The sequence below is a fragment of the Periplaneta americana genome, chromosome 15, assembly GCF_040183065.1.
Source record: "Periplaneta americana isolate PAMFEO1 chromosome 15, P.americana_PAMFEO1_priV1, whole genome shotgun sequence".
In the NCBI taxonomy this organism is placed as follows: Eukaryota; Metazoa; Arthropoda; class Insecta; order Blattodea; family Blattidae; genus Periplaneta; species Periplaneta americana.
In genome coordinates this window covers 151,876,733-151,893,704 of record NC_091131.1, presented here as the reverse complement: position 1 = coordinate 151,893,704, position 16,972 = coordinate 151,876,733, and the positions used below count along the sequence as shown (strand labels likewise).

The 16,972-nt window shown below is 34.5% G+C and overlaps 1 protein-coding gene across 10 annotated transcripts in view; it reads left to right on the top strand.

Annotated features, from left to right (window-relative positions):
* Nucleotides 1-16,605, top strand: part of LOC138715449 (uncharacterized protein CG3556-like) — a 125,930-nt gene extending 109,325 nt beyond the window's left edge. For all 10 annotated transcript variants that reach the window (XM_069848369.1, XM_069848370.1, XM_069848366.1 and 7 more), the window contains one exon: nt 16,252-16,605. In XM_069848369.1, coding sequence (XP_069704470.1) covers nt 16,252-16,313 — 62 coding nt within the window. In that variant the 3' untranslated portion in view covers nt 16,314-16,605. The remainder of the gene's footprint in view (nt 1-16,251) is intronic.
* The last annotated feature ends 367 nt before the right edge of the window (nt 16,606-16,972 follow it).

Sequence of the window (16,972 nt, the reverse complement as noted above, 5' to 3'; positions counted from 1 at the left end):
TTGGGGAAATTCAGCAGAAAGTAAAACTATAGCCTTTTCTTATTACCAAAAAGAGCAATTAGAATAGATAATAATTGGAACAAAGGCTAGAGAATCATATAGATCTTTTTTTTTTTTTAATTAGAGATTCTGACCTTAACAAATCAGTTGAGGCGTTCAGAGCTAAAGTGAATCAAGTCACAAATTTTCATAAATTGAGTTTAATTCATTTTCTGATTATCTGAAGTTGGATATTTTCCGAGGAGTAATGGATCAAGTCTTAATTCCAGTTACTTTTGGTCAAATTATTTTTTCACGATGTTCTGAGCCATAGTGGATCAAGTCAACAAAGTGTTGCATCAATTAACATCACAATTGTTTATGTTGTATAAATCTAGAATTTGAGAATGAAGCAAAAAAAATTATTGCTAGTCAAATTAGATAATCCACTAGAGCAAGTTAACTTTAAGTCCTATTATCTCAAAACTACGTCTCATGGGCTTGATTCACTTTAGCCCTGAACGCCTTATATATACTTCTTAATAAATTTCCTCTTATGTAATAAAGAAAATTTTCCAACTAATCCAGCCATATATAATATAAATACTCGCAGAAAGAATGATTTTCATATGCCATCATATTTATAATGCTATGAAAGGGGAGTACTGGTATGTTACATGGCAGTAAAAATTTTCAATAGTCTTCCTGAAGACAATTAATGGCCAGTTTTTCCAAGTAATGTTTAATTTGGCTTAACAAATGTTAAATTAACAGCTGTTTATTTTTAACGTTTTGTTAAGATGTTTTCCATTTTTCCAACATAATTTTGTTTAAAATAACCAACACTTAACTTTAACTGTCGTTAATACTATTCTAACTACTCAACAGCAGTTGGTAATGATTTTGCATATATAAGACAACTTCTTATTGGCTGATATTATTATTTAAATTCTGTACTATGGAGTAAGTCATGAAACATGTGTAAAATCGTAACCTATTACAGTAGCCATGATTCATAGAGTACAGAGAATTGATAAATGAAAGTTGCATTGACTGCTATTGAATAATAATAATTATTATGTATGGTTACATTTTATAATGCTAAATATGAATTTCTGTTTAGAAAAATCTCAGCATTATGACCACCAGGTGACAATAATTACACGAATGTGTGTGAAGTCAACTGTACAGAAAACCCCGAGGAGAATTCCGTATTATGTAAAATTCTCTAATTTAGGTTCATGTAGGCCTATAAATTATATGTAATTTCGTCCTAAAGAAGCAATTGCTGCTGAAACATTTTATTATTTACTCACTGCGTATTTTGAAGCACTATTGACATCGGCTATAGTTGAAGAGCTAGTAACATAGAATCTAGAGTTAATAGTAGCTAGTGAATTGGAACAAGTGGCCTATTTCAACTAGGTAACATACAACTGAGTTTTATTTTAAGACATGAAAGTGATTATTATAACTACATACCGGTACCTAAGAAATATTAGTAAATTAATACATAATGTGCATTCAAACATAACAAAACTTAATTGGTATATTAACTTTCATTTATTAGAATTATATTATAGCTAGCGATAAGATATGTTTGCACTGGCTTTAAAACAGAAGCGAAAGAGCTGGATTCTTGGAATTTATAATCGTCTTCTTTCTGATGGAAATTAAATTTTCCAGCAGGATAATCACCCCACGCACACCGCCATAAACGTTCAAAGACGGTTCACGGAAAAGCATGAAAAAGAGGCGGATTGACAAATATGGAGACATCCCACCTCAAAATCCAGATCAGTTCTGGGATCAAGTTCTGGTTACCTGGAAAGATTTCGCTAAGGACCAGAACTATTTCCGCGATCTGGTGGACTCAATGCCCCGAAAATGCCAGGCAGTGATAGACGCCGATGGCATGTGGACAATGTATTAGATCCACATGTGTATTTCTTTTATTTTTCTTTAATTTGTTTGTTTATCTTTGTTTTATTTCGGGAAGAAAATTGATCTCCCAAGAGTTTTTTTTAAATTCTCCTAGTGGAGCCAGAGTTGCGAAATAATAAGTTCCACTACACAGAATTATAAAAATGAAGAAAGGTAACATGTATAAAAATTAGTTACCGGTACGTTTAAAAAAAAAAAAGTTATCGCCGAGAACCAAACACGAGCCCCTGGGAAGACAAGCCAACACGCTACTGATTATTCTACCGGGGTGTCATGATGGAACCAGCGCGACGAGGTATATATAGCTGCTAGACTTGAAGTCTACGGACACAGCTCACATACAAACATAATCGTGTAAATATTTCAATGTTAAGTACTAGTTAATGTTTCATTTGGACTGATTTACTGAAGCTTGGTGAAACCGGCCCTTACTCTAAACATTCCTCAAAGAGAAACATAACATGTTATTTTCACAACTTTTGTCTGAACAGCTGTGGTGTTATCCGCCATGTTTAACTGTTTGTTAAATGAGTTAACGGCCTGAAATCCTACATTTAAAGTTAACAAACTGTTAAGACTCTGTTAAGCCAAACTGGTGTTGAACAAATGGAAAAACTGTATTTAACAAACTGTTGAAGGTTTAACAGTCGTTAAGTCTTCTAACAATACTTGGACAAACCGGCCATAAGAATCATAACCAAAAACCCTGCATTATTTAAGGTAAAACTAAAAAATTACTTAATATCTCACACTTTCTATTCTCTAGATGAATTCTTGACATTTCACAGTAATGTGTAAATATTTAATATTATTAAATGGTAAACAAATTGCATTGTATAATACGTTATTGTTATTAAGGTTTTAATTTTGTATATATTTCATATTAGCATCCATCCAGAAACCTAGTAATCTTACAGCCACTTCAGGTTCAATGTCAGTCCTAATGCTAAAACCCATTATTTCCATAGAAGTGTGCTACTCATAACAAAATCACCATTAACAACTTTCAAAACGGTAGTGTCGTCTGCTAAGATAAAAATTTTCCCTGGAATGCAGCTGGTAAATCATTGACATCAACAATAAAAAGAAACGGACACAAAATTGAGCCTTGAGCAATTCCAACATTAAGAGTAGGCCTAAACTGGGAAGGTATTTTCTCCTCAAGTTCAACAACTTACTGCCTATTCGTAAGATAACAAAGATTCTATTAAAGAAATCTCGTTTCCTTTTTACCATAAAATTTAAGTTTCTTCAGCAATAATCTCTATCATGAATAGAGACAGTCAAAATTCTTGAATAAAAGGGGCTAAAATTCTTGATTAAAAACGATACAAATTCTTGAGTAAACCTGAAATTTTCACACTGTTTTATTAAATTATTATGTTGCTTAAGATAATTGACAATTATAATGATATATTCAAAGCTTTACGATGACAACAATTCTAAGATACGTAACATTATTTAACATTCAAAGTTGTATGCAAACAACAGTTCTAGTAGGCCTGTAATTGTAGGCCTGTCATTGTAAGGTTTGTTCTTCTATTTGTTAGCACATACGAGAACTGTGAAAAAAAAAATTCACAGTCAGCATTGGAAACTGGAACCCATATAGCTTGAAGTGCTCCATCTATAAAATCACTGTGATCTTCACGTAATGACAGCAAACCTCTCGCACTGAAAGTCCAGGACTATTTTTAACTATGTGCATTTTTCAAATAGAACTTCTAAAATTTCCAAATTTAGATCATGTATTTATTAATTGCTAAAAAAAATTGCTTCTTTTTGCGAATAAAGACAGAAAATATGCTAAATTCGCGATTCATAGGATTTTTACGATTTTTCGCGAGTTGAAACAAGTAATTATGTGATATTTTTTATGTGAACCATGTTTTAAACTATGTTTATTTGATTTTTAGGTTTTTCGCGATATTGCAAGTCACGAATTTTGACTGTCTCTATTCATGAGGCAAGCGATCAAATGCCTTACACAAATCACATAAACAAGTCAGCAAATTCTGTTTTAATTCAAGGATACCGGTATTGAAAACCTATAGAACAACATTTTCTACCATTAAGGTAGTTGATTTACCATGCTAAATCTGCCTAAAACCAACGTATTGCTCATGAAGCAAATTATTTTCTTCAAAATATGTAAAAACTCTCTATTCATGACATCCTCTAATACTTTAGATAATTGTTCAAATTATACTTAAAGTAAATAAGGATATTATAATGTATCGGGTACCCGTATACTCAGATACAATAGTAATATAACTTCAAAACTGATAAAATTCAATTCTGTTACAGTAAATTTGCCAGTACAGTAATTAACTGAAGTGTATATATTATTTTAATTGTCTAATAGAGTTTGAATTGAAATTCTAACCAAAATTATTTACAGACATACTGCTGCAAAATTCTTCATAAATGTGTTCGAAATGTTGTTGTTGTTGTTTTCTAATGCAAGGCGTTTGACAATAAAGTCATTTGACCTCTTGCACTCCAATATTTTTCGAAGATATTATCATGACCAGCCACTGAAGCACAGATTTATGTGTTCGAAATAACATAAACACAAAGTTTTAATCAGCGAAAAGCTCAATGTCCAATGTAACAAATTGCCTACAGTAGATAGAACTGAAGAAACATAAGAACACCCTAATTTCTTCAGAGCTTGTGAAAAGTGACCGAGTATAGTTTGAAAAGCTTTAACTCTGCAACAGGCTATTTAGCATCAGTATTACACTGTGGAAATATGCTTACGTATAGTTTATTTTGACAAATTAGATTTCGTTATTAGAAAACTGACCATATTTGATAGTACGAAAAATTGAAATTACTTCAGACTTCGTTAATAATGGTATTGCTTCCTTATCACTCACTGTTTTGTTTTGGGAATGCGTTCTTCTTCTTCTTTTTCTTCTTATTCTTCTTCTGCCTGATAAGTGTTAGGCCACAAGGCCTGTTACGGCCTCACATAGAATTTTCACGCCATCTCATAGCAGGACGACTCACAGATCTTTGGCCATGTGGTACATAATCATAAATTGCCTTTGGGAGACTATCATTCTTTCCAAATGATGTTTCCAATTAGAGTGATATTGAACAATGTAATCTAAATCTGGTTGAGTTTTTAGTTCCTTTAAAATTTCACAATTTCTTTTCAGATCCCACTTAGTGTAGCCCGCTGTTCTTCGCTTGAATCACATTTCACAAGCCGTTATACTGCTTTTATCTGCTTTCCTCAGTGTCCATGCTTCGCTGCCATAGCTGAGCATCAGTTGCCAATGTGTTGTAGAGACGTATGCGGGTGTGTTTCTGAACCAAGGATGGTTTCATCACACTATTTATAATGCCCATAGCTCTTGTGTATTTATTAATTTTCTGTGATATGTCCAATTCTTCAAAAATGGAAAGATTGTAACCTAAACATGGGAAAATATTACATCTTTCTAATGTTTTATTATCGAGACAAATTTTACTTTGTATTGGGTATTTTCCACAGAATGCCATAATTTTTGTTTTATCTGTTGAAATTTCCATATTGTATGTGGCTGCTACTTGCTGCAAATTATATATTGACCTTTGGAGGTCGTCTTCTGAAAGTGCTAATAACACGAAATCATCTGCAAAGAGAATTGAATCCAATTTAAGGTGTCTGTTGATTTGTATATATCCATGGCGAGTTTGCTTCCACTCTTTAATTATTCTGTTCATATAAATAATAAAGAGAATGTGTTCTATCATTGTAAATGTAGAATAATTGAACATAAATGCTGAGTGGGGCAGATAAAAGTAGCCCACCTTCCGTTTGAATGAGAATGCGATATTTTGACTGCTTGAAATTCCATTATTGTATTCTATTGTATCATAACGAAATGGGTAAACAGTTACAATAATAGACAATTTTCTGCAATAATCGATTGTTGACATTCTTCCTGGCAGTATTTCATCAATAGTTATTAGTCGAATTACACTGTCTGTTCGCATTCTGCAAAATGATTTACCAGTACTTGATACAAGAAGAAGTGGAAATTATGGAAGCTTATGTGAGAACAGGTTCGATGAAGGAAACCTACGAAATTTTCAGGGACAAGTTTTCTGGATAGAGGACAACCAGCAATGAGAGCAATAGAGGGTTTGGTAAAAAGTGGCTGTAAGATCTATTCAAAATGTGAAAAGATAAAGTGTTACTTCAGTTCGCGCACCAGAAGTTATAGAAGGCATCCGCCAGAGGATTATTGCATAAAATTGTCCATTGTTGTAGTTGTTTACTCATTTCATTATGATACGATAGAATACGATAATAGAATTTCAAGCTGTCAAAATATCGTATTTACATTCAAATGGGAGACAGGCTACTTTTATCTGTGCCACACTATACATTTTGCTGTATAATCATCACTAGAGACCAGATTCTTATATAATTACATATTGCATTCCTTTACTTGTAGACTACTGAAAATGACGAATGTTGGCGATTTGTGGTTCTGATCTTGTTATAGTTGAGTTTCATTGTACATATTTTTACATATTCTTAGTAATATTACATATTTTATATATAATGCAAAGAATGTAACATTTTTATACATATCTAGGCAATTATTGAGTTTTTAAATTATTGATTTTTTTTTTTTCATATACCAGTATACTTGGACATTTGTCTTAACGTCCCTGTCCCATTACTCCGATTGGTGGGCCGCTTTTTGTTCTCACTATAGTACACAATGCTGGTAAAGAGGGAGAGCTCGGAAACTGACGTTGTTATGTTTTGTTCACAACTATAGAAAATACTTCAATTTCTAAAGCTGGCTTAAGACAATAGTTCTTTTATAAATAAAAAAACAAACATAAAACTAGGGATTCCAACTCTTTGTCTGTAAAACATAATAGTTGGAAGTGCCTGAACTCTATACATTTGCCCTAATGCTTTCTCAGAATCTGTGATGGTCAGGTGCGCCGGTCATTTAGCTATGTTACAAATTGAAAGTAGGCTAATATATTAGCGAGGGGTTTGGGTCGGGTGTCAGGTAAATCAAAATGTCATTTTGTGTGTCAAAGAAAAATATTTTTCTAGGAAATCTTAAGGCAAAAGAAAAAAAAAGCATAAATTGTGGCAGAGACAAGTTGTATTTGCAAACTATACAATGAGGTGGAAATGGCAAGTCACTTTCCAGGCTATATCCTCCCACTTCAACTGACCAGTTAAATTGTGACAACAGTTTTGTGAATTTAATGCATTAGTAAATAGTGACTTTAAATTACATATTTTATTGATACTTGTATTTAATTATATATTTCCCCGATACCGGTATTTACTACATTTTTATGTACATATTTCGCACTTTCATATTACATAAAAATCCGGGGCCTAATCATCACACTTGAAAATTCGGTTGTGAAATTGTTTTTCTTTCTCCTACTCTTTATTAAAGCAATTTTTTTTTTTTTTGTAGTTCACTGTACTCTTTATAACTGTATATTTTTTTAACTTCACAATTATCACTTTTCTCTTAAAAGAAGCATATTAATGTAGAGCCTGATTGTAAACTTGTGGCAACTGCGTGAAAGACGAATTGGCAACCACTTACATGGATTCGCCCAAGAGTCTTGCTGAGGGGTGTTTGAACAGTACGCTCTATGAGTAAGCAGTCGCCTGCACACACAACCCTCCACTCCGAAGTCTCAGAAAGAAGCTTGTGCATGTTGGTGCCACAAGATTGCGATCAGGCTCTAGCTAGTTCAAGGTTTCATTTGAACAGTTATTTCTCAAAATTATGTATAGAGTTATCTTATAGCAAGGTCCATATTTTAAATGGGAAGAGGGTCATGTGGATATCAAATGAGTAGGGCTAGGATTTTAATGACCTATAAATCATAAAAAAAAGTTCTAAAAACAATGCATTTATGACGTAAAAATCTTTCAAAAATGCCCTTAAAAATGTCCTAAACATTGTTCTTACATAATTGGCTTAGTAGGAAAAGAGCTTTTGTACTACTTAATATTTAGACTAGTAATTAAATTAAATTCTACGAGTAGTACCAATATTTAAGTTTCTTTAATTTTACATAATTTTTTCTAAGTGGTACACTTTAATTAATTATTTTACCTGATGTAATTCCATGTAGCTCACCACAAGTCCACTCTTACCCGGAATTAGCAGGTATAGAGGAGTCTATATTGAAGGGGTGGTTGGAGTGTACTACATTAAAATGGCAATATTTGTGTAGAAAAACGATTAAAATATTATACAAAATAATGGGTATTAGCCATCGGCATAGCTTGGTCGGTTAAGGCGCTTGCCTACCGATCCGGAGTTGCACTCGGTCGCGGGTTCGACTCCCGCCTGGGCTGATTATGTTGTTGGATTTTTTCCGAGGTTTTTCCCAACTGTAAGACAAATGTCAGGTAATCTATGGCGAATCCTCGGCCTCATCTCGCCAAATATCATATTGCTATCACCAATTCCATCGACGCTAAATAACCTCGTAGTGGATACAGCGTCGTTGAATAACTAAGTTAAAAAATGAGTATTAATGGACAAAATATGTAGACAGATATCAAAGGAAATAAATATTATTTTATATTAATAATGGGGATTTACGTCCAAAATTAAATGAAAATGCCTAAAAATGTCCGAATAAAACAAAAGATGCTCTTATGAATTCAAACAGCCAAAAAATGCAAAAAAAATGCCCTAACAAAATATGTCTTAAAATACTCAGTTTATCACTTAACATATAAATACTAAAGCAGCTATGTTTCTGGCTTATTAGAAAAAAGATGCAATTTCATCAAAATCCCAGCCCTACAAATGAGACTAAAATGGAATTCATTGCTGTAATCAGATTTGACATTTTAAGTTATGTGCTACGGTTCAAAAGTTATTAATACAGAAATTTGAAATTACTCGTTACGGTATTGACGAAAGAGAAGGAGATAAGGTTGTCCTGGTATCTGGGGAACGCAGATACCATATCATATCTGTAGACTTCAACAGCCGATATCCAGAAAGACCATCAATTTCAAATTTAGAACAACTGGAACTGTTCAAAAGTAGCCAAGTAGCAGTTGGTCAAAAACAGCAACTGACGAGAGAACCTCAACACTAGTCTTGGCCTCATTTACCAATAATCCAAAATGCAGCACTTGAAATCTTTTAGCAAAAAGTGGTATCAATTAGTGTGTGGATTATGTGGATGCTTCATACTAATAAATGGAACCTGTTCAAGGTCCAGATGCTGCAGAATGAATCCGATAGACATGTCGAATTCTGCAAGACCAATGTTGAGGTTCTCTCGTCAGTTTCCATTTTTAGCCGACTGCTATGCAGCTTGTCTTCAACATTCCCAGTTGTTCTAAATTTGGATATCGGGGATGTGATAGTGTTGTGGGAAATTGGTGGTCTTTCTGGACATTGAATTTGCGGCTATGATACCACAGCTGCTTTCCCCAAACATCAGAATCACCTCACTCCTCTTCTCTTTTGTCAATGTCATCTCCAGTTTCCTGAAACTACTTACTACTGCTTATGGCTTTTAGAGAATCCGGAGGTTCATTGCTGCCTTCACATGCCATCGGTCCCTATCCTGAGCAAGATTAATCCAGTCCCTACCATCATATTCCATCTCCGTCAAATCTACTTTAATAATATCCTTCCATCTACATCCCGGCCTCCCCAAAGATCTTTTCCCCTCCAGCTTCCCAACTAACAGTCTATATGCATTTCTGGATTCGCCCATATGTGCTACATGCCCTGCCCATCTCAAACGTATGGATTTAATGTTCCCAATTATGTCAGGTGAAGAATACAATGCGTACAGTTCTGCGTTGTGTAACTTTCTCCATTCTCCTGTAACTTCATTCCTCTTAGCCCAAAATATTTTCCTAAGCACCTTATTCTCAAACATCCTTATGCACTGCTCCTTTCAAAGTGAGAGTCCAAGTTTCACAATCATAAGAACAACCGGTAATATAACTGTTTTATAAATTCTAACTTTCCGCTCTTTTGATAGCAGACTGGATGACAGAAACTTCTTAACCGAATAATAACAGGTATTTCCCATATTTATTCTACGTTTTTTTTTCCTCCTGAGTGTCATTTATATTTGTTACTGTTGCTCGAAAATATTTGAATTTTTCCATCTCTTCAAAGGATAAATTTCCTATTTTTATATTTCCATTTCATACAATGTTCTGAACCATCACCAGTAATTTGAAATTTCTGTGTTAATTACATTTGAACCACAACACATATGTCAAATCTCATTACGGCAATGAATTCCTGAGAAAATTTTGGCCTTATTTGATATGCCACATGACAGCCTTGAAATTAAAAAAAATGTCACATTGCTCTAAGATGGTGGTCATGTTCCGGAAATACCCAGCAGAGGTTGGCTCTGTCATCCATCCTTTCGTGAGCTGGTCAGATCTTCAATTTTTCCTTCCGTCTTCAAAATAGACTGGTGTCTTGGAACTTTTTACTTACCCAGTATAATCATATAGGCCTAGATGAAATTGTTTTAATCAATTTATGAAAACTCTGCTTCTGCTTTTCTCTTATGACTCAGAATTGTTTTACTAGCTATAGATAACAAAATTGGCATTTTGAAGTTAGAAAGGCCATCTCTGTCCATAAGTACAAGAATAATGGAAATGAATACCAATATGTAATCAGACGCACATGTAATTCTCAGTGATGTCACGTCACACAGGACTATATTAGGAGATAGAATCACAGTGGTGATTTGCAGAACACTATGTGGATCATACTGTGAATGAAGTAAAAATGAATTAACGATTACCAGGGGGGTGAAACTGAGAGAGGAGTTTCCGGTAGCAAGACTGTGCAGGCTGTTGTTTTGTTGCCCAATCACCAGAAGCGCTAAACATTAATTTTCTGATTGGATGCTAACGGGAAACACCATTGTTTACGAGATATATCTCGTAGGCAAAACAGAACAACAAAATAGCAGCTATATTTCTTTTGAGACGAGAGCCTGATGACTGTTTTATAAGTTGTTTGTATGTATATGTTATTTAATTAAAAAAATATGTGAACATTTCATCAGAACAATTTTTTTATTTTATTTTAAAATATTTAAGAAATATTGTATTTATACTTCTTTTTTTTTTTAATTTTTAATTATCTTAATTAAATAACAAACACACAAAATAATAACATTCATCTTTAACAGTCTTTTTCCTAATAATGGGACATCAGGAGCAGAGTATTATATTCCAAAATATCAAGAAAGTTATTTCATACCATGTTCATCCTCCTCCAGTCTTAACACTGAATTGCTAGTTATTGATGCTGCTCTTCAGTGTGTTACTCAAATTTCTGAAAAATCTATTTGCATACTTACCGACTCCAAGGGGGCTATATTTAATACAATTAAATATGTACCAAACTTATATGCACATAGGATTATTCCAATTCAGAAACAACTAAGTAAACTAAAAGAACTCCAAAAGGAAATAACATTTCAATGGATACCTAGTCATTGGGTATACCTGGAAACGAGGAAGTTTGTAATATTGCAAAACAGGCAACATATTTGCAACCAAGACCTCTTCAAGTGATGTCTCTATCCAATGCTTTTGCTTCAGTAAAGTCTCATTTTACAAACCTATGGATCAACAATTGGTTCTCTTCTGACAAAGGAAAAATTTTACAGTCTGTACAAAAGAAACCAAATGACCTGGAAATGTACAAAAACTTGTCCAGACATGTTCAGACATTTTTAACAAGAGCCAGAACAGGTCACATTGTCACTCATTTGTACCTACACTGATTTCACATTTCTGATAATCCTACTTGTCTGTGGTGTAATAATCATGATGAAGATCTGGAACACATTCTTCTATACTGTCCATCCATAAATCACAAAAGAAGTAAATTAAAATCATCAGTACCAGTTGCAGAAGACACAGCCCTGCAGTATATATTGACTACACCCAAACTCTGGCTACTAGCAACAGGCATCTATAATGAACAGTGATCAAAATACCCCTCATTTCTCATGAAAAACAACAACTGAATAGACTACAATGGACTTATGTTGTCAGCAAACAGCTGGATACATTAAGAAGATTGATTTAACAATCTTTATAATTTGATCAACAAGACAACCAATATCGCGTTCAAATTTTCAAATGTTAAGCTTCACAGCGAGACCAGACCACCAGAGCGCACTCTTTGTTCTCTGCTTCCCTGTCGTAACATGTGCCGTGCACTTCTATTATTTTGTTGTTCTGTGATGATTACTATATACTACATCATACTTGGTGCCGCAATAGCAATTGAAGGTGAATTAATTTTAGTTTTGCTGTTCTGAACCTCGACATGTATTGTTTTAAAGTTCAGAATCAAATAATGCAAACATGTAGTAATAACCAGACCCCGGAGAAAGTATTGCTTATAGGGAAATGCACGATGTAGTATAGGTAATGTTTATGAACCGAGGACTCTTGCATGCATCACTGTGCAGGTAGGAGTAGTGCCGGCGTAGCTTAGTACAATGCAGTCAAAAGCAGTCGACACGGGTCTTCAGAATGCCGAGACTAAAAGTACGCAAGTTAGAAGCACTAAGGAAATATGTTCGTCAATAAAGTGTGTTTTCCATCCATGGTAATGAACTGTTTTGTGAATTGTGTCACGTGAAATTGGCAGCCGACATGGCATGCAATGTTAAGAAGCCTATAAATAGCAATAAGCATAAACGCGGATATAAAAGACAACAGAATTTAAGCAAGGTACAGCAGGAATCTCCTTCACAACTACTTGAACGAACATTTTACGAAGATATGTGTGACGCATTTATTGTTTCAATTATTCCGTTAAACAAATTAGAAAACGTGAAACTCCGTGGCTTTTCAGAAAAGTACACTGGAAGACAAATTCCTAATGAAGCAACACTGTGGAAGAAGTATGTGCAACATGCATATGAGAAATGTCTGCGTGAAGTGAAGTGTAAATTACAAAATGAGAAGATATGGGTTTCTTTCTATAGATGAAAGCATGGACTCAATTGGACATCATGTTGCAAATGTGGTTGTCGGTGCCCTTAGTGCGGAATGTTGCTGTAGACCCTATCTCTTAATGAGTGAAGTGTTAGAGAGGGTTGATTATTCCACCATATGTGAACTTTTTGATAGTGCTATGGACTTGCTATGGCCATCATGTGTGCAATTCCAAAATGTGTTACTATATGTTACAGATGCTGCAAGCTATATGAAGAAATCTGCTAAGTTTCTTGAAACACGTTATCTGAATATGATACACGTTACATGTCTTGCACATGCATATCATAGTTCATTGCAACGCATCAATACGTAAATAATATTATTATCAGTATGTCAAGTACAATGAAATATTTAGATCTCTTAATAAGAATAAATTAGAATTGCACTTTGTAAGCTTCATAGCTAATCACTGGAAACTAGTCAAAAGGACGCACAAATAATGAGACTTTTATGTATTACTTCATTTCTCATGAACCAAACTGTACTACTGCCAGCATCACACTGTCTATCATTATTTACCCCATCCCTCTCAAAGCAAGTATGCTATATTGCATACTAAGCTGATAGCAATACTTTTTCCGGGGCCTAGTAATAACAAGTGGTTGACTATGCAATTACGAAATTAATTCACTCCTTAGAAAAATCACAACGAATTACGTTGTTGGGACATTATGCCTAATACTTTCAGGTTAGGTGAAATTAAAGTTGACACCCTAACACATTTACTTTTTAAATTTTGTAACAGGAAAATGTAAAAACTGCAAAATATAAGAAATTTACTACATAAGAACAGAGTGAAGAGACTGCTTTTTTATAGTTCCCATTTGTTCTGGAAAACTAATAATGATTGTAGAAATTACATGCTGTAGGCCTATCTGTGGGAGAGAATGAAGATTCTGTTAATGTTCTTAAAACAGAATTCGAAGATTACAACGAAGGTATTGCAGCCTGAAGGTGACCATTCATCCCAATTTTTCCGGAACAGTCCCAAATTAGACCCTATGTCCAAGATTTTTTTGATAATATGTCGGAACTCGTATTTGTCCCGAATTTTGCCAAGATGTCATTATTTATCCTGGTTTAGATTTGTTTTTGAGAGATGTGAACTGTAAAGTTGCCAAACATTCAGTTGCCACTACCAGTATTGATAGTAGGCCTATATCCATAGAACAACAAAATAATAGAAGTGCACGACGCATGTTACGACAGGGAAGCAGAGAACAAATGGTGCGCTCCTGGTGGTCTGCTGTGAAAATTTGAACGGGATATTGGTTGTTTTGTTGATCAAATAATAATGATTGTTAAAGATGAATGTTATTGTTTTTGTGTGTTTATGTTATTTATTTAAGATAATAAGTAAAAATTTCAACAGAACAAGTATAAATAAAATATTAGTTGTTTTGATGGAATTTTGACGTATTTTCTTAATTGAATAACATAAACATACAAATGACTCGTAAAATAGTCATCAGGCTCTCGTCTCAAAAGAAGTATAGCTGCTCTTTTGTTGTTCTGTGTGGCTTTCTATTGCCCACGAGATATATCTTGTATACAACAGTGTTTCCCACTAGCATCAAATCATTGAAAAGTTTAGTGCTTCTGGTGATCAGGCAACAAAACAATGGCCTGCACAGTCTTGCTACCGGAAATTCCCCTAAGCCTATACAGTTGTTAAAGACGCACATCAAAAACAAAAGGCTTTTAAGTTACTATGATATAGTAAACCTTCACAGTTACTAAAGACGCACATAAAAAATAAACATATAACAAAGCAATCTACTGCCCATGTCTCACATCCTGAACCGAGAGCTCCCTAGTGCTTATAACCATGTCCCTTAGGTCTGCTCGGACCAGCACGACAGCTACAGCATGCAACATGGCAGCATATTACATGTTCTGAAAACATTATCCTATGCCAGTGCAAGGGTTTTTACTCTTTATAATACCGGATACTCTAATCGTGGTTACCACTATCGCTATTATCTCTGATGGCGATTTCCTAAAATGTATGTAGACACTCGGCCACTCTTTGTTCATTATGGACAACTGCTGAATTACCATGGGGCGTTTCTCAATATATGTTCCGGGGTTCCGTGAGCTCTATATGATTTTAAATTTTATTCCATACTTTTTTACTTGGTTATTTAACAACATTGTATCAACTACTACGTTATTTTGCATCGATGGGATTAATGATAGCGAAATGGTATTTGGCGAGATGAGGTCAGGGATTCGCCAAACATTACATGACATTCGCCTTACAGTTGGGGAAAACCTCGGGAAGAAATCCAACTAGGTAATCAGCCCAAGCGGGAATCGAACCCTGCCCGAGCGGAACTCTGGATCGATAGGCAAGTGCCTTAGCCAACTGGGCTGCTTCGGTGGCTATTTTATACTTAGCAGCTACTGTAAAAATATATAAATATTACGAAAATATGAATCAATAATATCATTAAACCACCGATAATAATAATAATAATAATAATAATAATAATAATAATAATAATAATAATAATAATATTTTTGATGAAAATCTAAAACGGAAAATACCCGTAATAATTATCACTTTCATCACTGGTTTCTCTGCGTATGTGTTCAGTAAAACCGAAAAGACAAAATGCAGAAGTACAGTAAAAATGAGACTACAACTTTCTGCCATACAACCAGATTGCAGGCTTAAAAAGCAAATACATTCGTCCCACTGAACAATATTGAGATACTAGCTTTCACTTGTCTCTTAACTGTTAAATACTAATAAAATATTACAAGGATTCCGCAGTTACACTTTAGATTAAAAGGGATTTCGCGGTGGAAAAAGTTTGAGAAACACTGCCATAGAAGAAAGATTTTACGGATGTGTACATGTGATAACCGTAATCGCAGTTAGGTCGATAATCTCAAGTAGAGACTGTAGTCTACCACTGGTATTAGTGTTTAGTTACAGGAATTGATGAGAAGGACATAATTTGTTTTGTGAGGGGACAGCCTATACATTCGCTTGTCCATGACTGATCTTGCTCTATAGCTGACGAAAGAAATCCTGAAAAGGCTGATGTGTTGAATGTAGAGTAGTAGACACATGCGGTACCCAGGACCTCCCACTCTCCCTCTCTGCATCTCGCCCTGCAAAGAAACAGCTCAGGAAGTGAGGCACGGGCAGTATATGACTTGTAATATTATTCAGTTCAAAGTTGTGGTATTTAATTAGGCCTATGTTTTTACTTCTAAACTTTAAAAAGACTTTGTTTCATTTAATCTATTGAGCTTATTAATAAATGTTATTCGCTTTCATTCTGCAGGAGTCGATGGACTAATTGTTGAAGATGGGGATCATTACCTATTCTGCTACAAGAAGCTCTGAGTGCCACAAGAAGCCACCTACACATCTATACACTGATGAAAAGAAGTTTTCACTTTTATTTCTACCATTGTCTACTCCAGGTTTACACAATATCAAAGATAAAATCATTACAGTAACCTACCAATACTGAACTGCCTGTGACATTTCATTGCAAATAAATGCAAAGATCAAAATTGGACCTACAGCCAGACTGAGAATTTATCTCTATTACCCTAATTCTCAAAATTGTTATGATGGCGTTTGGCAGCTGGACTGAAGAAATTTTCGCACAAATAAAAATATATTAATTACACTTAGAGTACGATCTTATTTTTAAGGAATATGTATCGTAAGTAGGAAACTTTAAGTATGAGTCTAAGAAAAGTACCAATACAGGATTTTTCTTTCATTTTATAAAATCAGCATACTCTCGACATACAAAAACACACCCCAACGAAATTCTCAACACACAACTCAACTTCAAAACACACACACTCTTTGACTCTACACTATACCACAGGAACACACCCTCACAGGTAACAGAACAAGTGGCGCCAAGACCAACAACGACCAGTTCTGAAGATGACCCATAAATAGGTCGAAACATGTAAACGAGGTATGTTGAAATTTAACACAGGAAAGTCTTACCATACATATTCCGAAGTAATAATATGTTTCCA